We start from the raw sequence: 23,871 nt of genomic DNA, 5'->3' as shown, positions 1-23,871 counted from the left end.
TATGATCATTGATACAATAATGGAGCTAAATAAAGTCTTAAAAATTGGTCCTTTTTTTTCTCTTTTGTGTTTTGTGTTTTTCACCAAGGAAATTATGCCACCAAATTCCCTACCTTCCAGTAACTCAAGGGTTGGACCTACTCCCTCTGAAGAAAAAAAACATATAGATTTAAAGGAAAACAGCACACATTTTTCTCAGCCTAACAGCACAAAAGTCCAGAGGGTAAGGAATAATTGTCACTTTGAATTATACTAAAAGTAATTTCTTCAACCCAGATGTCACAGTTGGTATTTTGGGTATTTTCTCTGGTTAGACTTATAGGCTATCCATGCTGTATTTGTTTCAAATCTGATTGCCAGCATATAAGATATTACAGACCAAAGTGATAACTACTTTTCAGTTTATTCACAGTGACAAATCTTATGCTGTAAACATAAAATATGGGGTTGCATTTAGTGGTCACATTTTTCTTTTGAGGGTGGACTTTTATTTTTTCATGCTATATATCTTGAAATTTTGCAGGTTGTAGTAGCTCAAAATGTACCTTCTGTTAGATGCATAAGTTACTACTTAAAACCATATTTTTAAAACTGATTTTCAATATTTGAACTAACCTAATTGTTTACAAACGGATTTAGAAGTCCTACAATGAAAGTCCTGCGTTCAGGCTTCTGTGTATCGTTTGTTATAGTTAATGACATCACTTGCATTCCTTATACTGCTTTAGGTGTTAGTGGTTTCATCAATTGTAGCAGGGGAATCCCAGAAACCTGAACTCAAGGCTTGGCAGGTAGGAAAACATTCCTTGAAAAATACATTTTAATTTTATATTTTCATGTTTATTCCCCTTGTTAAGAAAGACTACAAATGATCGTCACAGTCGGGGGATGGTGGAGGAGTGTCTGTGGGTTTGTGGATCCATTGCCCTGGGGAAAAAGCTCATGTTCCTTCCTGTTGCTTATAAGGTTTTCTTTCACAGTCACCTGACCAATATCATCTCTTACCACTCCTTTCATATTCGAGAGAGGCTTGAGCCATACCTGAAGTACTTAGAGTTCTCCAAACACTACTCTACTCTCTGTTGCTTCTAGACGTATGCACGTTTCCTCTGCCTGGAGCACTCTTTTTCCTCCAACTTGCCACCTTGCTTTGACCTTACTCCTTGTGCAACTTTCTTTGTATACTTGCCCTAGGTCCCCTCTCTGTGATGGGCTCAAGAACCTTTCCCCCTTTCATGCTCCAATGTGCTCACCCCTGTCATAGCACTTACTGCATAGCTGTTTATTTGTTATCTAGTCCATTGTTAGTTCCTTGAGGGCAGGCTCCCCTACCTGGCCTGTGAGAATTGTTTATGGGGAAAATGTTATGACTCACAAGAGATTAAAAGTAAAAATGCCATTTTATAAAGAGAAATATAACCGCAAGTGGATTGGATATTCCTCTCTGCTAGGCAGCCCAGTTCTCATCCCCAGAACAGGGACTCACTTTTTCCTGGTGTCCACATTGAAGGTCACCATTCTGCTCTTGCCTTTCTTTGTCTTAATTTAACTATTCTGGTCTACTAATGATGTGCTTAAATTAAAGTGGCACTTGGGTATGTCAGCAGTTTGGAAATGTTGAAAGAGAATTTTTTTTTCATTATTTGCTCCAGAGATGATCAACTAAATCTGTGACGTAGGGTTTTAAAGCTTATTTTGGTCGTGTGTGTGATCCAGGGGGAAGGGCGTAGCATTTCATCATCGGGCATTTTGGAAAATAATATGGTTAACTGCTTTGTAACAAAGTCAGTTGGGGAAAAAACTCAGCAGTCAAAAATGTTTTTGAGAAAAAGAGATCTGAGTCATAGGCCTGATTGTTTCCATAGTTCATATATTATTCAGTCAAAAAAAAAAAAATCCGTATGAAGCCCATGGGTTTTCAGTGGCACCTGATTCTTTAGGTGGTCGTTGTTATTAGGAAGGAGTGTCTTGCCTACCAGAAGGATGTCAGCCTGCAAGCAGTATTTCCTAATTGTTTAGTTTTGTACCCTTTCAACAGCCATGTTCATGTGGAAGGAAAAAGAAAAAACCTATTCCAACCCCGCATATGTTTAAGATGCTGTCTACTGAGTGCAAGCAAACAAAAGCAGCCCGGCAGCACCCACGCCTATCAAACGGATGCTCTTTTTAAAAGAGTGATACTTGCTAAGCTTCTTGGCTTCTCACACCTAGAAACTTCACCTAGAAAATTCTAATATATCTACATCAAAGCTGCTGTGTGCTTTTCTTTAGCCACTTGTGAATATCAGTAAACCATATGAATTTCATCAGTAGCAGAATATTGAATTATTCTCAACTTTGAATGTCATAATTGCCAGCTATTAGTTTGTACAACTGGCCTAGGCTTCCCTATAACTTGTGATAAGAAATAGTTTTTTTCTCATTTGTACTGATGGGTTAGAAGTATACATTTTAGTATACTCTTTTTTTGAAATCTTTCCTTATATTATAAAGTAGTACCATAGGGCGATCAAACTTTCCTTTATGATTCAGTCCTTTACAGTGTTCAGAGTACATTATTGAAATATATTGAAATGCTAAATTTTATGCTCATGGATATGCCTAGTTTTTTTTCTCCCCTCACGGAATAATTACTAAATGCATCTTAATTTATCCTGATTCTTTTTGTTTGTGTTTTGTTTGTACTCTGTTGACTCGGTTAGCAAAGTTGATTTTGTTTCTACTTTTGTACCCTAGTATCTAATTTTGAATTATTTTTTAAAGAATTTGATCTAAATAAAACTTGTAAATGAATTAAAGTATTTTAAAGTATTCATTTTGTTTATGCATCTCATGTTAAACTTGTATAATTTTGAGTTACATAATTTATGAGTTTGCCAACATTTAATACTAGTGTTTAAATCATAGAACCTTATGCATTTAAGGGTTGCTATATTGATCTGTCCTTATACACAGTAGATGTGTAAAATATACCAACTACTTTTGTTTTTTATGTATTGGTTTATATTTTCAACAAACTTCCATGTACTGCTGTTTATCAGACCCTGTGCTAGGGATTTAGTCATTATTTGCATTTTTCAGATTAATTCATCATTAATTTTATAGGATTATTGTTGCTGTTTCTTTTTCAGGGTATGGTACCATTTGTTTTTGTGGGAACAAAAGACAGCATCGCTAATGCCACTGTTCTTTTGGATTATCACCTGAACTATTTAAAGGTGAGAACAGGAAGAACTTTAACTTCGAATCCTTTTGCACTAGAATATAAAAATTCCATAGTAGATCTTAAAGAAATTAAGATTCATTCTAGGCTGTACATGATAATGAAAGACCTGTAAAAGATAATAGAAAAAAATACTCATTTTGTTTAGCTTATTATATTCCTTCTGAAGACAGAAGTCACTTTTCCATCGTTATAAATTTAAGGACCAATATCTCAGCTCTCAAGAAGCTCCCATATTTCCCATTATTCTTTAAACCCTTATACTCACTTTAGACAATCCTGTCTAAAATCCGTTTCATCCCATTGATCCTTTCTAGCCCTTGTGAGTTTTTTACAGGCCAAATTTCATGTCTGTAACACTTGCCTTTGTTGTCCCTTTTATGTCATTTATCAGGGAAATCCCAGAGTTTCATGAAGTCCTCTGTTTAAATGTTTACCCTTCGTAATTTTCTCTATACTCTGTTATACAAAATAGAAACAATTTGTGTCTTTTCATAAATGCTCCTTTTAGTTAGTATTTGTATGGTTATGCCTCTTCTAGCTTACAAACTGGAAAGCAGGAACCAGGAGGCTACAAGGCATAGCAGAAGGAGCACTGGATTGGCAGTCCAGTGATTTGCTTGTAGTCTCTCTTCTGCCATGAACTAGCTCTGTGTCTGTAGGCAAACAACCTCCCTAGACTAGGTGCTTTTTAAAATTTCTTTTGGCCAAATGTTCTGTAATGCGATAAAATAGAATTTCACCCATGTCACTTTTATAATTTCTTCTTTATATCCATATGTATCAAAAATATATTGTAACCGGTACCAAATAGTATTTTTAAAGTAATCCAGCTTTTTATTTTATTTATGATGCTATTTTAATAAGAATTTTTTATGGTTTCTTAAAGAAATAAAATTAAATAATTTATAGTTATATGTAAATAAGGAAGAAAAATACAATAGCTAGGCACTTCTTATCATTCTTATGGTGGTCAGTTAATAATTGAAAGTGGGGAGGTTTCATCCAGCAAGGCTTGCATGGATAGGATACCCCATCGATTTGCTTATTCACTTTTGTTTTAAAGTGTGTTTTATGTGTAATCTGTTGTATGTTTTTCTTCATATTCTTAACTTAAATAATTTTGAAGACCTGGAGAGTTAGGGTATCAGTCCCTTGTTCTCTTGACTAATGTTCTTCCTTAGATCTTTTGATTTATTCTTCACAGTTGAATATCTTTTTTGGTTATCAGCAGCTGTCCTGTTGCCATTCTTTCCATCACCAGATCTTCCCTTGAGTGGGCTTGGCATCTGTCACCAAAAGGTGACTGCTTTGCCCCAGTGGGATAACCTGGCCTACCATTCTGTTTTGCAAGATATACTCATTCCATGAGCTATAACTGTACTTTTGGAGTAAGCCACTCACTCAGCTGCAGTCCCTTCTTTGCTCGAGTCCTTTGTAAAACAAAGTCTGGTTTAGAGCACAGATGAAACTCATCAAGATTCCTACTTGCCCTTTTCCTGAAGCTGCCATAACCAAGATTTTAGAAACCTAGCTTTACAGGAGCTTCCCCAGTGACTGTTCATGTGGACGGTGCCTATGATGGGCTCTGCTTGACTGAGACACCCAGTGCTACTCTAGTTGTGGATCCAGTTCCCTAAAGCTAGTAAAGAGATGTTTATGGGTAGATTGGAAGGAGAAGGGTTAGAATTGAGACTTTGAACCCAACATATTGGGTTGGACGTGACAGAACCCAACATATTGGAAGCATTGTGTGTGAGGGTCTGTTAGTGGACCCCAGGTGTATATTTTGATCAACTGACTTTATACTGTCCGCCATACTTGTTCTAGCAGAGCTGTAGTCTCTTAAGAGGTTTTCAAGGCGTAATATAAAACACCCAAGTTTTTTTGTCAGCTACTAAATGGTTCCCCCCATATAAGGAATATAAGCATTTTCAGTTCATTGAAAATAATTGTTTCTTAATTGTATAGTCACATCCAAAGACCTACCGTAGTATATGTTCTTTGAAAGTGGAAGATGGCCCAAACTCACAGTTTTGTTAATCAAGATATTAACTGGCAAATCTATTTCAATTAAGATTACTTATAATGTGTGATTTTTAAGGTTAGCTGGTTAAACCTTAAATGGCATTTATCTGTATTCATATGTTTTAGAGTTGTTTTATTCAATATCCTATTATCAAGAAGTCCCAAAACTAACATATTTGTGCCTTAGCAAATCTATCGGATAATAGTGCCAAATTAAATAACTTTAAATTGTCAGTATACTTTTAATGCTGAATATTTTTGTTATATCTCTAATTCTGGACATCAATAATATGTTATCTATAGTAATTTTCTTTTTAAGGAGACCATTTATTTCCTGATATTTCTGTGTTAACAGTGTTTACTATAAATTTAGAACTGAAATTGAAATATTTCCAGTATACTTTTTATCTGATGAAAAGGAGAAAGGTATTATTAAGTAAAATGTCAAATTATTTTTACTGTTATCTTGTATATTTTAAATAGGAAGTAGACCAGTTGCGTTTGGAGAGATTACAAATTGATGAACAGTTGCGACAGATTGGAGCTAGTTCTAGACCACCACCAAATCGTACAGATAAGGAAAAAGGCTATGTGACTGATGATGGTCAAGGAATGGGTCGAGGTAGTAGACCTTACAGAAATAGGGGGCACGGCAGACGCGGTCCTGGATATACTTCAGGTACAAACTAAGCATTTTACTCAGTAACTTTATCTGTTCCTAGACTTAATAGCTGCTAATCTCTAATATTCATTAGAACCCCATTATAACGATTTCTCACTACATGGTTTCCAATTCACAGTGGGTCAAATTGTGTTTCAAGAGACATAGAGTAAACACCTGATAATAACACATAGAGTTCACAGGGCAGGTGTGAGTTCTGTCCACGTTCCGGCTGGGGATAAATCTGCTTAAGCCCTTGTATGTTGCTGACTTTCCTAAGGCCTTTCCTGATTTTATTACTGTATAGCCAAAACTTTTTTCATTTGTGTACTGTGGCTCGTTTTTTGTCAGGCATGTGCTGGTCATACTTGCTGGATGGACTGTGTAAATCAGGGGTCTGCATCCTGTGGCTCATAAGGTGATTTTGAGTGGCATGGCCAGAGTCAGCCCTAGGCACAGTCAAGAAATAGGCGAAGTTTCTCTTTGCCTTCCCAGCTCTCCTCTCAGTGCTTCTTTCTTCTCTCCCAGTACCTTTCACTGAACGCTGTCCCACTGCCAGTGCCTACTGTCTTTCTTGCGCAACTGTGTATCTACTATGTAACTTGCTAATGATGGTGTAAGGTATAATCCATCTCACAAATATTTGCATTTCAAAAAGGAACTCTTTAAGATGGAAAAGCCTTCAAGATCCACAGGAATGAAGCTATAATGGTGAAGCTATAATTGGTCATTAGCTCCAACAGAGGAAGAGAGAGAGGTAGTAGAGCTGATATTCTGGAGTGGGGGAGAAAGACACCTACTCCTAAGGCCAACCTTGAACCTAACCCCTAATTCCTCTCCCAACAGTCTGTTCTTTATGCTGTTGAAGCCCCCCTCACCATGGAGCTCTTTTCCCTATTCCCATCCCCTGTGTCATTAACCTACCCCCTCAGGCATATTTATTGCAGGAAATCCTTTATAATGATCAATTATTCCAGTGGGAGTGGGAGGGAAGGTTGTGGACCAAGCATCAGGCAAGCATATCCCATTCAGCTGGGTCCAGTCCCTGATCTCACAAGAGACCCTTCCCAGAGATAGCAGCCATGGTGGCCACCCTTGCCACCCTCTCTGAGGTGACCAAAATGTACGCATTCCCCTCTGTCCCTGGGCCAAACCTTGTTAAAAGGAACTCTCTTTATAGAGGTTTTGTTTATCAAGGTATTGCATTTAACTGTTGTAGACAACTCTTCCTCCAGAGAGCGCAGATGTTTAAAGGAGCACAGCTGTTTTATGATGTGGCATACTCAGGTTTGAACTTAGATGGCTAATAAAATATCTTTTATTTTTTTTTAATGGAACCAAAAATGTTTAAAACAAAAATTACCTCAAATATTGTGAAAACCTTCATTTTGAATTTAAGATAATTTGTTTTACAAAATGGAAGGTGATAATACTCTTCGGTGGGCTTATAAATTGGGAAGAGTAATGGATTACCCCTGAAACGTCTCTGGAAGCTTCTGTTAACCTAATTTTTTTTTTAAGTCAGACAATGGTATATAACTTTTAACTCTCGATAGGAACTAATTCTGAAGCATCAAATGCTTCTGAAACAGAATCTGACCACAGAGACGAACTCAGTGATTGGTCATTAGCTCCAACAGAGGAAGAGAGGGAGAACTTCCTGCGCAGAGGAGACGGGCGACGGCGTGGAGGTGGAGGAAGAGGACAGGGAGGAAGAGGACGTGGAGGCGGCTTCAAAGGTACAGAGGTTTTCATTTGTTAAGAAATGAAGGTGAATTGTAACAACTGTCTGAAGTTCAATGAAAAATCTTGGTGATTCAATGACGTATTACCAAGACCCCATTTCTCCTGTTTTGTACTGGTCACCATAGGAGAAAGGCTCCTGTAATTAGCAATATTATCCAGCCTTCCTTATGGTTCACGTAGAATAAATATGTAAATAAACACTGATAGCTCATTCAACTTCTTTGGGTAGTCTAAACATCACATCTGATCATTAGCTCAGGTTGACCTGTAACACAGTTGAGGCAGACTTGTGATACCTTAGAAGTATTTTCTGTTCCTTGGTAGCGTGCTAGATTATTAGCCAGTGTGTAACTGGAATCACTAGGTTGTTCGTTCTAGTTTAGATTCTGTGGTTGGTCTAAATAAATTGAGGATGTAGAAACAAAGAACTGCCAATAAGCATGTCAGAATCAGTGACCATTGAACCTTTTAAAAACATCCCTGTAGGAAACGATGATCACTCCCGAACAGATAACCGTCCACGTAATCCAAGAGAGGCTAAAGGAAGGACAGCAGATGGATCCCTCCAGGTAAGCCTGTGTACCTCTTGTCGTCTAAATTGTTTCAGTTACAGTAGCTTGAGATTTATGAGTTTATTTTACTTGATCTTTAAGCATGTTCAAAGGTTGTGAATTTGGTATGTGTGAAATATTTTCCTTTCAACATTATATTTGTGGGAAATCTTAGTCCTTTGTGACAAGTATACAAAGATTTCTGTAGAAAATATGCGTTCTCAGTATTTGTGAAGACTTTGACAGCCACAGTGTGACTTCAATACCACATTGGTGGCCCACCCCCTGACTCCCCAAGAAAAAAAACATCCGGGAATGTACCGACAGAGACTTGTGTAATCCCTCCTCCCCTGGGTTGCAGGGATAGTATGTCCTCTTTGAGTGGAAAGTAAGGAAAAAGAGGTGTCTAGCCCAAGGGTAATAATCATGATAGGGCTGATGACACTCAGCTAGTATATGCCGAATCATTCAGCTGCTTATTTACTGCCAGCCTGAGAACCCCATCTCAAGTGGTCATCACCTGTGCTAAACCCATTGTTAAGTAATTTTAAAATTACCCCTGAGCATGTCCAGACACACCTTTGCTGAGTGCTTTGTGTGTGTCTTATCTTAATCTTTCAGTAGCCCCCTGAGGTAAGAAGTTTTCTTATTTTGTTTTATAGGTGAGTAAACTGAAGTTTAGAAAGATTGTCACATAGTTAGCATATGGCAGAGTGATGGTTGAACCCTGGTATCTGATTCCTAGAACCCATGTTCTCTTCTGCTGCTTCTTTAACTCTGAAGACTTAATCCAAGTAGTTAGGGTTCCTCATGACTGTGGATTGGTTTGGGACCAAAACCAAAGATTAGTGAGAGATGATTTTTAAGAGCAGAAACTTCATGATGGAATATTCCTTAGAATTCATAGTAGTTGTAAGTACGTGTTAACTATTGGCTGGCTCTTAAGGACCAGCATAGAAAAGAGCTTAGCCCCAGGTAGAGATTGATGAAATAATGTACAGACTTGTGCTTTACAGAGATGTAAGGCATTTATGTACCAGTTTTATAATTTCCCTCTTGACAACCAAACAGTTAAAACACTCACCCAGGACCAAACACACTTTGAAATTACAGCAAACCATTTTGGGATTATATGTCACATTTGTACTTGAAGCAGAACAATATTTTTAATTGTTTTAGGCCCATTCGTCAATATTATCTTCCTTTTGTACAGCATCTAGAAGTCCATTAGCAGTGTTTAAGTGTTCAGTGTTGGCACTTAAGATATTATATAAATGTCAGAATGTTATTTTTTAAATTGTATTCATTTCTACACTCCTCCTGGGATTCCAGTTCTTCCACACATTAGTGTCTTCAAATTTCCCTGTATCATTCTTATTCTTCAGAGTTCACGTTGTATGATCATCTGACTTGCCTTATTGAAATAAAAGCTATTAGAAACCAACGCTCATATTTTTTTTCCTGTAAGACAGTGGGAGCCTTCAGTGTAGAGAAACTTAATCATACTCATGATCGATATAAAGATGCCAACTAAAGGCTAGTTAATAAGGGAGTTAGTTAAGTCGTTACTCTGGTAACATCAGAATAGGAAGACAATTTGTCTCTCTCCTCCTGGGTTTCACAGTCTTTGAAGAATAACCCATTTTTTTGAACTCTAGTATTCTAGACATGTGTATTTTGCAATCAGTGATAGTAATTCATGTTAACTATTTGTTTCTCACTGTTTTGTTCTACTTAGAAGAAGACACGGTAGGATTGTGAGTTTTTATCTAACTTTGGATGCAGTGAGATGACCAGTGTGCTCCAGTTAAAGAAGAAGAGTGTTTTAAAAACCATAAACCAAATAAAGATCCTACCTGACCTTAATTTCTTGCACTTCTTCTATTCTCACCCCATTTCCCCCTTTTAACATGGAATTTACCCTTCGGGCTTAAATTTCTTGTCAGGCCAATTACAGATATACAATAGGATATGGTCTGTGTATATAACAACTGTAACTTGTTTTAGATCAGAGTTGACTGCAATAATGAAAGGAGTGTCCACACTAAAACATTACAGAATACCTCCAGTGAAGGGACTCGGCTGCGCACGGGTAAAGATCGTAACCAGAAGAAGGAAAAGCCAGACAGCGTGGACGGTCAGCAACCGCTTGTGAATGGAGTACCCTAAATGGCAGAATTCTGGAGTTATATTCCCTATACCATTTCCGTAATTCTTATTCCATATTAGAAACTTTGTTAGGCCAAAGACAAATAGTAGGCAAGGTGGCACAGGGCATGAAATGAACACCAGTTCTGTTAAGAATTTTATTTTTTTTTCATATTGGCCATAAGCAACAATTTTCAAATTTGCACAAAAAGAGATCTGAAAATTTTGAAACATTACTTTTAAATAAGTATACTGAGCACTTCAGGACATGATTTTTGTTTGGTTTATTTTTTAAATACCAAGCAGTGGTATTCTTTGTTACTTTGGACCGTTACCCTGCGTTGAGTGATAACTCACTGGTACATTTCAGTTTTTTTGAATACGGTAGTCATGTTAGACTAAGGTAATCTGTTTTCAGTCTCATACAGAAGTCCAATGGCATTTCATGTCCTGTGTCAGTTTATGTTTTGGTCCACTTTTCCAGTATTTTAGTGGACCCTGAGATGTGTGTGATGTGACGTTTGTCATTTTCATTAGCAAAAAAAATAAAAAAGTTGTATGATCTGTGCCTTTTTTATATCTTGGCAGGTAGGAATATTATATTTGGATGCAGAGTTCAGGGAAGATAAGTTGGAAACACTAAATGTTAAAAGATGTAGCAAACCCTGTCAAACATTAGTACTTTATAGAAGAATGCATGCTTTCCATATTTTTTTTTCTTACATAAACATCAGGTTAGGCAGTATAAAGAATAGGACTTGTTTTTGTTTTTGTTTTGTTGCACTGAAGTTTGACAAATAGTGTTATTGAGAGGGATGTGTAATTTTTCTATATAGACAGGAGAAGAAATAACTGTCTTTTCATTTGAGAGAGGCTAAAATGTTTTCAGCTAGGAACAAATCTTCCTGGTCGAAAGTTAGTAGGATATGCCTGCTCTTTGGCCTGATGACCAGTTTTAACTTAGAGCTCTTTTTATTTTGTCCTCCCCAAGTTTTGTGAAGTTTTTCATATTTTAATTTCGAGCTTATCTGGGGGAGATAGGAAGGTCATTTCCACGTGTGCAGAATAATCCTGTGAAGTACAGGTGCTTTGTCTGAGAAACATTGGGAGCAGGTTCAGTGTTTTGTAAACTTTGAAATATTAGGTCTAATGTATAAGCAGAATTGGAAAGCAGACTAGGATTGGTTAACAAAGGATGCTTTTTTCTTTAGTTTTTTTTCTTTAGTTTTTTGACGTGCTGGATTTTGGTTTTGAGTCTTTTTTTTTTTTTTTTTTTTTTTTTTAGTTAGTGAAATTTACTGAGGAGAAATATGTGAAGGACCTTCACTCTAAGATGTTATATTTTTCTTAAAAAATAACTCCAGGTAGGGGTACCACTGAATCTGTACAGAGCCGTACAAACCGAAGTTCTGCCTCTGATGTGTTTTGTGAGTTTGTTTTTGAATTTTCATTTTACGGTTACTTTTCCTTGCATACAAATAAGCATATAAAAATGGCAACAAACTGCACATGATTTCAAGAATATTAAAAAGTCTTTTAAAAGTATTGCCAAACATTAATGTTGATTTCTAGTTATTTATTCTGGGAATGTATAGTATTTGAAAACAGAAATTGGTACCTTGCACACATCATCTGTAAGCTGTTTGGTTTAAAATACTGTAGATAATTAACCAAGGTAGAATGACCTTGTAATGTAACTGCTCTTGGGCAATATTCTCTGTACATATTAGCGACAACAGATTGGATTTTATGTTGACATTTGTTTGGTTATAGTGCAATATATTTTGTATGCAAGCAGTTTCAATAAAGTTTGATCTTCCTCTGCTAAATTGACGTTGATGCAATCCTTACAAATGATTGCTTTTAAAATTTTAAGATAGGAAAAGAAGTCTATAGAAAGCTTTCTGTTACAAAATGTAACTTACCATTGGAAATTTCACGTCATAGGAAGTTAGCGGTTATCTACCAACTTTCAAGAACTTGCTCTTGTTTAATAAGGTGAAAAAAAAATCAACAAAATGGTACAAAAGCACATTGTGCCATTACAATATGCACTAAGTCTCTTTTTTACAAAGGCTGAATTCAGCAAGGCGCTAACTTGCTTAAATGTGAATTACTAACTTCTAAAACTGTAATTTGAGTCACATGTTTTCACATGGAGTTGGAGTTGATTCCTATTACAATATTTGTGTGCTAAACGTGTATGTTTTTCAGTTCAAAGTCATGTTTTTAAAATCTTATTAAAGTTTCAAAAATCTGAAGATTGTTTATCTAGATGTAAATTTTTATTAAAAAGTTGCACTTATGAAAAAGCAAAAAATTAGTCTGACAGATGTTTGCTCCTGGTCTTAAATTTCTAAATACAACAAAAATTAAAGATGGTGGGAGGTATTAATCATGCAAAGCATATATTATGCCTTGCAAATAATCTTTTCCTTAAAAGGCAGAAACGTAGATGTTTGAAAATAATTCTATGTATTCCCAGTTAGAAGATTTGAACACATTAATTACATAGGATGCTGCTAAACCATGTTGAACACATAGTCCTGTCTGAGCGCACATAAACTTACCTTGCCATTTGGAAAATATTAAACATGGCTGTTTTTAAAGGTTTTATGTCAGTATCTCAGTAATAAGATACATGACAGGTTTGTAGGTAGAATGTGTCTGAATTGGCTATTGTGATCAACTTCATGGAACTCTGGCACAGCCTAGAAAAGTGCATAGAAATGGAGAGGTGGAAATGGTTGGAATCTGAAGTGATCCAATGATGCAAGACAGTCTCTACATGAATGGGTTTTTGTTTTTGTTTTTGTTTTTTGAGAAAAATCCATCTTTGTTTTCTGCTTTTTAGTTTTTCATTCTGGTATTTTTCTGGATTTCTGTTACCCGTTCTGCCTAGTTCTGGTCTCTTGCACTGTCCATTAGAGGTGGTAAGTAGCAGCCATCCTCAAGTAGCTTTGTTGGGTTTTCCTGGTTTCGCATCTCAGTGCTTGCTACATGTGAACCAACCTATTGGCGGCAGCAGGCTTGAGGCTCAACTTGGCTCACTCAGAGGCATTTCTCTCATCTGACCATGATCTTCCGGTTCCTGGTGGTTAGGAATATAGTGCCTTTTAGAGTCAGTATACTGACTTGATCACTTTTGAGCCAGTTTGTTTCATGGCCATAAATAGCATGTTTCCCTCATGGCCCTCCGATGCCTCTGATAAGCAGTTATTCTGAAATAGCCATTACCAGATGCTGGTCTTGAGTGCTCAGAAGGCTTAATGGGAACCAGTATTTCAATTTTGATCATCTTTCCCTCTGTGTGTTTATCTAGGGCTGTTTAAAAATTTTATTTGGGGCTATTTAGAGATTTTTCTTTCCATTCCTCTCAGAACTTTCCACGAAGAAACGGGGAAATCTATTTTTTATGCTAATGAGTTTCATGTTAATGGGAGAGGCATTAAAAGTCTTTGCAAGTTGCACTTGCTAAATGATTAAAGACTAAGCTTCAAAACTAAGTGTCTGAAGGTTTTCCCAATTTCTGTATACCATACACTTGATTACAGGGGTTGGTCAAAACTCGGAGGGAAGAAGATTAGGTGTCAACAGAAGATGGTTACATGGAATCCTGAGAATTGGGGTATATTATCACTATTCAGTATCATACAGAACATAGATGGCTTATGGTAAGAGAAGAAAAAAAGAATTCCGGTGTTATTTTTGGTAAATACTAAGGCATCTTTGTCAGATTTCCCTGGAGATCAAAATCTGTAAGGTATTGCATCAAAGAATAGAATACTAGGGCTCAAGGAATATATACATATAATTAAAAGTTGCAAGTGCAGCATGGATACTACGTGATAAAAAGGAACCTAAGGAGTTATGCTGTGAAGAGGGAGGAATCAGGATGTAGATTCCACACTTGACCAGGGCGTAGACTAGCTCTGTGGTTGCTGGAAGATCTCCAGGTTCCGATTTCTTCATGGGTCAAATAAGTGGTTAAGGTATCCTAACTCCAAAGTCGTGTATGCATTAAGAAGGTATTCATGTTTTATATAGAGGAAGCTACAGAGAGTAATTGTTAACGAACCCCCCACCTGACTTCATCGGGTCTCATTAAATATTTAGTGAACATTCACTATATAGCAGGCACTTCACAGGCTTCTTGGGGATACAGAGATAATATTTCAGGCCTTCAAGAAGCTTGGTGTCGAGTGGGAGAGCTCAGTGAGTCAATGGGCAGTTCCAGCACATGGTACGTTTGGTGCTAAGATGCACAGGGAGCAGTGGGAACATAGAAACAACCGGGGTGGTGTGGAGTCAGTAAAGGGCTTCTCAGGGGAAGTGAAATCTTACCCAAGACAGAAGACAGGTTGGAGAGGTTAGCCAGGAGAAAAAGGGCTGGGGCCATTGATCTAGGCATGAAAAAGTCAATTTGGGAAGCTTCCCGAAGGTTCGGTATGGCTAGGACACAGAATTTGAGGCAGAGAGTGAGAGAGGTGAGATGAGAGATACCGCCAAGGAAGGCCTATGATGCCATGGTAGAGGTTTGGCTTTCGGGAGCCTTAAACGAGATCAGATTTTCGCTTGAAGCAGTGTGGAGAGACTGACAGGATTGCCCAGGACTCCAGGAGCCTGTGGCAAGTTGCTTGGTAACCAGCTAGCAGGAGGGACTGGGCCCACATCCAACTTCCTGGAGGCTCCTCTGCCCCACAGTCCAAATCCAGCTTCCCACAAGGTCACAGGTGCTCGCAGCCTATGTTCCCAGACCGCTCCCCTGACAGCTGGCGTTTAAGCTCTGCCTGCAAGGTCAGCACGGTCAGGGTTGCCCTGTGGAAAGGTAGACTCCCAGGGAAGATACACCTTCCCCTGGAGCCCAGCCCCAAGGATGCAGCCTGCAGGGGTGCCGGCCTTTACATGTCTCTGCAGGAGAGAATGGGCATCCACACGCCTCTTCTTCCTGACCCTTGCTGGTAATTTCCCCTCATTAAAACCTTTGCCTTTTGCGTGCTGGTGGTGCTATTTGTCGTCACCCACCGAGTCACACAGGTCGTGCCCCACGTGAGGCAAATTCCACTTATTCCAGTTCTGGCCTTTGGAAAACTGCAGAAGGAATCAACTAAGCCATACCAGGGCTGCACGACTCCCCGCCTAGGGCTAGTGGTGGGAAGCCTGTCTGAGCTGATATCACTGGTGAACGTGTTTCGGTGTTTGTCTAGGACCATGTTATGTGCCACAGAGGCCCTAGAAAGTCCTCTGTGAGAGGCGCATAGAGACTGTTCGGTCCCTTGGCACTCCCTGCAAGTCAGCCAGCCCTGTGAGGCCTGGGAAAAAAAAAGTTGCCAGAAAAGAGCCCTTGGTCTCAAGTGCCATTGGAACAGTAGATGCAACCTAACCTCAGATTTGAACCCTGGCACTGTGTTATGTACCGCCCAGAGGCTTAAGGCACAGGGTGGGGGATTGAGGTCCAGACTGAGGGGCTTCAAAACGCAGGGAATTGGACTCCCCACAATAGTCACAGTCTCCCTTGAGGCTTGAGCAGCTTACATGATGAAGAAGCTATTTCCATGAGGTAAGTGGCACTGAATGGCCAGCATTTGGGAGATGGCGAGATTCCCTTTGTCCAAATGAATTGGCTTGTCCAACCAAGGGGGAGAGAGCACGTGTGCCTGCCCCGGGCTTGATCAGATGCTCAGGGAAATCAGATTCACGTAGCCAGAAAGAGGAGACTTCGCTACTGAGGTCGCAGCTGCTTCGAGGCACGTTGGCATTGTAGACTGATGGTCTGAAAATCCTGGGTGTCAGGGTGAGCAGATGACCCTAATTCAGAGAATGCTGGAGAAGCCAATGGGATCTTACACCAGGAGGACGTCCCTAACTTTGCTCCTTCTACCAGGGAGTAAGGGATGGGATAATCCTTTGGTGCTGATTTAGGCCCCACCTGAGAGAGGAAGAGGAGATAAGGGGCCCTGTAAGTTGCCCCAGGACTCAGCAAAAATGAAAAGACTGGAAAACGGATACTGTATATTAATGCATATACGTGGAATATAGAAAAACGGTACAGATCAACTGGTTTGCAAGACGGAAATAGACACAGGTTTACAGAAAAGGCTGGAGACAACACTCCAGGCTGCCTTCTGAGCACTTTTACGGCTCTGGGCCTTGAACAAAGGGATCGCTAAGGAAGGAGATAGATGGGAAAATCCGAGAGGGTGGTCAGCTGATAAACAAATCACTCTAAAGAGGTTGCAGAGAGAAGGTGGGGTGTAGGAAACAAAAATGCCTGACTTTTGAGCGGGCATCAAGGAGACCTCTGGAGAGCTGACGCAAGGAGATCCTGGGTGATGGAGGCTGTTAGTTTTCCCCACTGCCTGGCCAGCAAATCTCCAAAGCCCCCTGTGTCCTTGGAGGAGGGTGCCGAGGAGAAAGCTAAGCAGTTAGTCACCTTTAATGCTGCTAGAATGAGACTCCCCAGCCCCACAGGCCTCTGTGCTACGCAGGAGACTGATTTTCTAGCCCGACTGCTAGAGTGCCTTTCAATCCAGATTTGAGTCCCTTCAAAAGCAAACTTGGCCCAGGGCCCAGGCCTCTGCCCTCTTCAAAGGGATCGCCAACTTTGTGCCCTAGTCCATGTCACCCCGAACATAGGTGGGGGAGGATTCTGTAGACCTACCAGGCACTGCAGCCCAAGGAATTGTTCTTGGACCTGATGGGTCCACAGGAAGTTTCCCTGGCAGGATTTGGGACTGGTTTTACTTACACCCAAGAGACTTGGCACAATTGCTGCAGGTGCCATTGGCCCCTCTGAAGGGCCCGTGCTCACGGTTCCTTTGTCAGGCCGCAGGATTGGTAGAGACATGCTCGGTAGAGAATTTAATGTAGGGACTGGTTAATCAGATCTTAAAGGCCTGAAAATGCAGAGAAGGAGCATTAAGGTTCCACAGAGTTGGGTTCTGCAGGAAGCATTTACCATCCCGAGGCTTGGGGGAACAAAGGGAGGAGGCTGGGATGATGAGAACACAAAAGCTCAAAAGCGAGGGCCACAGACTTAAAACCCAGATGTCTAGGAAAGGGGCACTATCGGTCGGTACTGGTACCTTGGTAACATATGCAGGCAGACTCCCATGGGGCCGGAACTTAGACCACTGATGATGGGGTGCCAGCCAACTGGCTGGTACTGGTGTCTCTGAGGAAACACGATGATGCTGGTTCTAAGAGGGGCGGGGGATGGGGGGTGGAATCTGGAAACTGGATTCAGCCGCTGCTACTGGAGCAAACTCTTCCTGCTGGAGTGAATGACCATGGTCTTCCAGTCTCCTTCTAGAGCCTCTTATTGGCAGAACCTAATAGGCAGCACTAGCAAAGGAGAAATGTGGTGTGCAGAATGCCAGCCCCAGGCTCACAGAGTAGAGTGCAGAAGGATGGTTTGGAACTGAGATAGAATAGCTTAATAAGTTGACAAAGTGCAACCAGCCGAAAAAATGCGAAATGGAAATGGCACATCCAACTGGGAGTCAAGCCAACTGCAAGGTGGCTGCCCACCCAGTAGGTGTCGAGATGACCCTATTTCCTGCTTTGCCTGAGCTACTGGCTCAATGTGGGCCCCAACTTTGAGACTTAGTACCAAGCAAGGAAGCCTGTTTCACTGCTGGGTGAGCAAGTTCAGTGGAATATTGCTAAGCCATTTGTTATATGATGATAAATGCTGACAACCCCTGGCATTGGCTGCTCTGCACAATGGGTGGAAGTGCAGTGCTTTTCTGGTAATAAAGCATTCCACTCCTCAATGAATGAAATATCCCTTTACATAGACTCATGTGCTGCTGCTAATGGCCTCACTCTTTAGTCAGGTCACTAAGCCACCCAGGACTATTAAAGTCATACCTTATAGAAACAAATAGAACTCGCCCACCAGCTCAATTAATAAGTCACATATGTATTTGCCTCCTAGAAAAGACCACATCCTGAGAAAAGCATTGCATCTGCAATGAGAAAGGCATTTGGGCCGTGAGCCATCATAGCCACAGTGACCTACTGGAGCCATATCCAGACCCAGCACAGTAACAAAGCCACCGTGAAGGGTTGTCATTTGACATACAAAGAAGCTACTGGCTCCGCCAGAGCCTGCATTCGATGGCAGCTACACAAGCATGTAATTCAGGGTAAGCTTGGTCATACCACAAAAGACAGGACTGGCCCACACTGGCATATATACTTCCCAGCTGCCCCCCCACCCCCCACGCTGCCATAGTTTGGACACACTCTCCAGGTATAGGGTCGCTGCCCACCTCCTCCAATCAGATAGAGTTAAGGCCTGATGGACTACCTTTGCCACATGCCAGAGAAGGTCAAGAGAGACTGCAGACCATGATGTAGATCTGACAGCTATGAAGGGAAAGGAAGGAAGGAGAATCTTAGGCTATGATACAGTTCCAAGTACCTCAGGCAGATGGAGAGTTGTTGAGCTGAAATCACCTGTTAGAGGAGTTTTTCCACTCGCGAGAATGGTTCTGCGTTAGTATCCGCACTGTGCTCAATTACTGACTGCAAGTAGTCTATAGGAAATATGGCCTTGACGCAGACACAGTGGTGGATGCAGAGCCCATCACCTGGGGCTGTCAGGCAGTCATGCTCTCCACAACAGACTGGAGTGGCGCACTTGTGTGGTTGCCACGCTACATAACAATCACTTCCCTCTTTTTGGGGGGCCTACACTGACCATGGTGAGCAGCTGGGAAAATTTTACTGCATGGATCACAGAAATGTGGATGAACGCAAATTTGGAACGGCATCTGGTGTCCTTTCCCACTGGGCAGACAACTCTGATGTCGGGTTTACTGCACTGCACGCCTTGTCTGAAACTTGGGGAATACTTCTGTGATTTTTATGCTGATGAACAAAGTCGCCTTTGTCTTGAAGCCATCTTCCTTAATCTGAAGAGACTGCCTTGGGTAAAGGAATTAGCCCTGAGTCGTTGTGCGGCTTTTCATGCCAGGATATAAAATAAGGTCTGGTTCATTCCTGAGGGTAGCTCACGGGCCCCAACTGGTGAGGTGCAGACAGATCCGAACTTGTGAAGCAAGTAGAGCACTAAGGAGCAAATAACCTCTCTGTTTTCCTAATCCAGATATGGACAGATTGTAGCTGTCTGGGGCAGTGACCATAGTGCCGATTATCATAAAGCTAGATATGTCACTCCCCAACTTCATTTGTCTGAGGGATCTTAGCAGCATCCCACTATCAAGCAATGCCTCAGGTATCACTTCTACCAGGCAGTGACCTCAGCCACTGTTTGCCTTCACCTTCTACACCCATGTGTCCACATCCTGTGATGTCCATGCCAAATGGACGCAGAGGATCACCTTGGACCCAACTCAAAGCAACATTATGTGTTTCCCACCACTTCCAGGACTAGATTTTCTGTGTGCTAAGACAGCCTCCCTTGCCTCCACTGCCTCCCACTTGGACACAGGGCTGACCCCCTTCGTGCAGTAGCTACACAACTCTTCAGTAACCAAAGATCCAGTGGGCACGCAGCCTCTGGTGCAATCAGCAGGTTGTCCTTGGGGGCATTAGGGACGCAGTTTATTACCGTTTTACATGGATTTTCCCCCATCAGGAGGTGTTTCTAAAGCTCACCTGGGAGATAGCAGGGAGTTTCACTACCAAAGATATTCTTGAATCTGTACCTCTGGATTGTGTTGGATATCTGCGTAGCTTTGGGTTATTTACTGACCAGGCAGCGTGTACTGTGGCCAACAGCTCCAGCTGCTTCTGGCTGAATACCTCACTGCAAGTGGAGCTGTCCAACAGCAGCTGTAGGAGCTAGCCACAGTGCTCTAAACCACCCCCCATTTAAGCCCTGGGATCTTTTTCTCATGGCTTGGCCTGGAGTCCGTGACTAGAGGTTTCAGAAAACTCTACAGTTTTCATGATGAACTTTGTACACGATTTCGGACCCTCCTTGTTTTACAACGTCTTTTTTGCCATCCTCACCAACTCCAGAAACCCCACTGAAAAAATCCAATCAATTTCTGTCCCCATAGGAAAGGCATGTCTCACTGTGGGCTACTGACAGAACACAAGACTAAGTACCTCATCTTACTAACACATGCGCTTGTAAGTTACCCAAACGAAACCTGTTATTGTTCCCATTCTCCATGATAGAGTGGTGTTTTCTTTAATTCACCTTCCAAAGATAGATTAAAGGGGGCAGGACCAGAGGCAGGGAGGCCCGGTTGTTGGGATAATAAGCCAGTGCAATGGCAGTGAGAATGGAGAAGGGTAGGATTGCTATGATACTTAGGAGATAGAATCGGTAGGACTTGGTGATTATTACCTGTGGGGAAAAGGAGAGGGAAGAAACTAGCATTATGATTCACAGATTTTTGACTTGAGTAATAATAGTTTTCTTTTAGAGGAAGGGAGATTTATTTACTCAACTAATGTTTATTAAACATATACCATGAGTCAGGCAGTATATTTGATGCTGGAGGTATAGAAGAAAAAGACATGGCAAACAGGAAAAATAGCATAAAAGATAATTGCAGGGAAAATAGACATGTGCTTCCTCATATGATGCACCTCGGTAGTGTTCCAGCTAAAAAAATTAATAAGCTGAATCTTATCATGTGGAAACACCAATCTAAAAAAATGGACAGTTTACAAAATAAATGGCTTGTGCTCTTCACAACTATCAAGGTCATGAAAGACAAATACTGAAGAACTGTTTCTGATCAAATGGTACTGAGAACACATGACAGTTAAATGCAATATGTGATCAGGGATTGGCTCTTGAATCAGAAAATCTTGTCTTTTGTTATAAGGGACATGATTGGGAAATTTGGCTATGAATAAAGAAAATTACATAGTAGGACAATGTTAATTTTCCAATTTTAATCATTGTACTATGATTATGTAACAGAATGTTCTTTTTTAAAGGAAATACATGAAGTATCAAGGAGCAAAGGGCTGAGACATGAGCTGGAAGAAATATTGAGCAGTAGCATAGGCTCTGGGCTTAGGCTCTGGGCTTAGACTCCCTGAGTTCTAATCTCAGCACAGCTGTTTACTACTTATGAGACTTAGGGGCAAGTTATTTAAACTCTATACATTAAATTTCCTCATTAGGAAAAAACAGATGATGTTAATAATAGTACCTACCTTATAGAAATGGTGTGAGAGTGAAATTAGTGAGCATATGTAAAGCACTGAGATTCGTATCTGGCACGTATGTATAACCAATGTTGGCCGCATCTAAGCTATTCTGCTCCTGTCCTGAGAATACAGAGGGAAATGGGACATGGTTCCCTTGTTCAAGGAGCCACAGTCTAGTGGAAGATATAAGAAGGTTAACAGATAATAATAATAATAATAATAATAATAATAATAAAAAATCCATGTGATGAGTGTCCTGCCAGGGATTTGAGCTGAGTGCAACTGAGCTTGGGGCAATGAATTCTGCAGGAGGAAATCAGGAGAAGTTTCACGGAGAGATTTGGTTAGAACTGGATCACAAGGGGTGAACAGGAGTTTGCCAAAATACACTTATCCCACTTTCGCCAGGACAGGGGCATCAGAGGTGCCAAAGCACAGGGTTCTGGAAAGGCCATTGAGTACTACAGTGTAGTGTAGGCGATGCAGTAGTGGTTCGCAGGAGGGCCAGACTCACCAGACAGGTGTGTGTGGGAGGAGGGGCAGTATGGACTGCCACGCAATGGACATAGGTTCAGACCCCAGCTTAAATATCACCTGTAGCCTCAAAAAAGTCACACAATCTCTCTTAACCTCAGGTTCCCCTAAAAATGGAGATATTGACACTTCGCTCAGGCCTGTAAGGAGGATGGATGTAACGTGCTTAGCAGGATGCCCGGCACACAGCTCATCCTCAGTAAAGGATAGCCGTTAGTAATGACGCTGCTGTTCGACGTTTCTAGGGCTCACCAACTTTCCTGGCTCTCGCTTCCTTCCAGGCATGTGCCTCCCTCGAGTGGTTCGTGGCCCTGTAATTTCCTTTGGCCAATGAGGTGGAAAGAGAAAGGCTATGTGTCCTTTCTGGGCCAAAGCGTTGAAGACCAGGGCGCTGTGATTCTTGCCGCTTGCTTCCTTGCACGGCAATTTGGAAGCTCAAGTGGAGATGGCGACATCACAAGGCAGTGACACCTCTGTCAGGCCAGGTCTCAGTGAGGACAATGAGCAGGTAGCGTGAGCAAGCAATAAACCTGTGCAGTTTTAAACCACCGAGACTGGCATTTTATTCTCTTTAGCCGCCCTCAGAAACCCTGAAGGATTGCGGACTTTTCTAGACACTTTGGTGTCCCATGCCAATTCCAGATAGGGGACAACAGACTTTCCACTCTCCCGCCTTGTTGATGGGGTGGTAAAATTGGATGAGAGCTGTGCAGCAGGAGCTAGCACAACATTGTACAGCAACTATACCCCAATACAAAAAATAAATATTAAAAAATGTTGGATGAGAGGTTTGGAAGCATGTTTGCTTAACAGATGAAATTCAACTCAATGTAAACAAAGAAAACCCACCAGAAAGATGTACAGCTACTTCAGTCCATCCTGTCCTGTGAGTGGAGGAGGCAGTAAACATGGAGCAGATCTTTCTCTGAATTAACTCTGAGTTCTATTTTTCCCATTCAAGCACCAGAGGATTAATGACGTTATAACCTAACAGCATAGGAAAGTATAAGAAGGGGATCTAAACTGGTCTGAGGGTCAGGAAACGTCTCCTGAAGAAATATGGACAAAGATGATGTGAAACACACCACACACACACACACACACACACTGGAATATTATTCTGCCATAAGAAAAAAGGAAATCTGCCACTTGTGACAACACGGATGGAACTTGAGGGCATTATACTAAGTGAAATAAGACAAATACTGTGTGGTACCATCTATATGTGGAATCTTACAAAAAAAAAGTGAAACTCAGAAACAGAAACAGAGAGTAAAAATGTGGTTGCTGGGGGCTGGTGGGTAGGGGAAACAGGGAAAGGTTGGTAAAAGGATACAAATTTTCAGTTGTAAGATAAATAAGGTCTGAGGATCTAACTTATAACATGGTGACTATAGTTGATAACACTGTATTGTATAATTGAAATTTGCTAAGAGTAGAACTTAAATGTTCTCACCAAAAAGAGAGAGAGAAAGAGAGAGAGAGAGATGTGAGGTGATAGATGTTGTAATTAACTAGATGGTGGGAATCTTTTCACAATGTATGTGTATATCAAATCACCATGTGTACACTTTAAATATCTTACAATTTTATTTGTCAATTATACCACAGAAAAGCTGGAAAAAAAGAAGTTGGCTTACTAGAACAATGAAATCACCTATTAAAAACCTAGTTATGACACCACCTAGGAGAAACACCCTGTAAGTTTGCAGTGCTGTCTTGTAGGACCAGTAATCAACATAAGGCACTGTTTCTCCCAGAATCAGAATACATGGGGCTATGGACCAAGGGGGTGATGGTGAGAATGATGCCTAACGACACGCTTGTACACGTTT

General features: G+C 40.8%; 1 protein-coding gene across 14 annotated transcripts in view; it reads left to right on the top strand.

Annotated features, from left to right (window-relative positions):
• FMR1 (fragile X messenger ribonucleoprotein 1) overlaps positions 1 to 12,682 on the top strand; it is a 37,787-nt gene extending 25,105 nt beyond the window's left edge. For 2 of the 14 annotated variants that reach the window (XM_057718065.1, XM_057718079.1), the window contains 7 exons: positions 89 to 223; positions 729 to 791; positions 3,132 to 3,218; positions 5,735 to 5,930; positions 7,469 to 7,651; positions 8,145 to 8,227; positions 10,217 to 12,681. In XM_057718065.1, coding sequence (XP_057574048.1) covers positions 89 to 223; positions 729 to 791; positions 3,132 to 3,218; positions 5,735 to 5,930; positions 7,469 to 7,651; positions 8,145 to 8,227; positions 10,217 to 10,378 — 909 coding nt within the window. In that variant the 3' untranslated portion in view covers positions 10,379 to 12,681. The other 12 variants (XM_057718073.1, XM_057718070.1, XM_057718071.1 and 9 more) reach the window with 12 other exon arrangements.
• Positions 12,683 to 23,871: the final 11,189 nt, after the last annotated feature.

This window comes from Hippopotamus amphibius, chromosome X (genome assembly GCF_030028045.1).
Source record: "Hippopotamus amphibius kiboko isolate mHipAmp2 chromosome X, mHipAmp2.hap2, whole genome shotgun sequence".
NCBI classification, from domain to species: domain Eukaryota; kingdom Metazoa; phylum Chordata; class Mammalia; order Artiodactyla; family Hippopotamidae; genus Hippopotamus; species Hippopotamus amphibius.
Note: the sequence above shows the minus strand (reverse complement) of the source record. Positions and strands in the feature narration are given on the sequence as shown.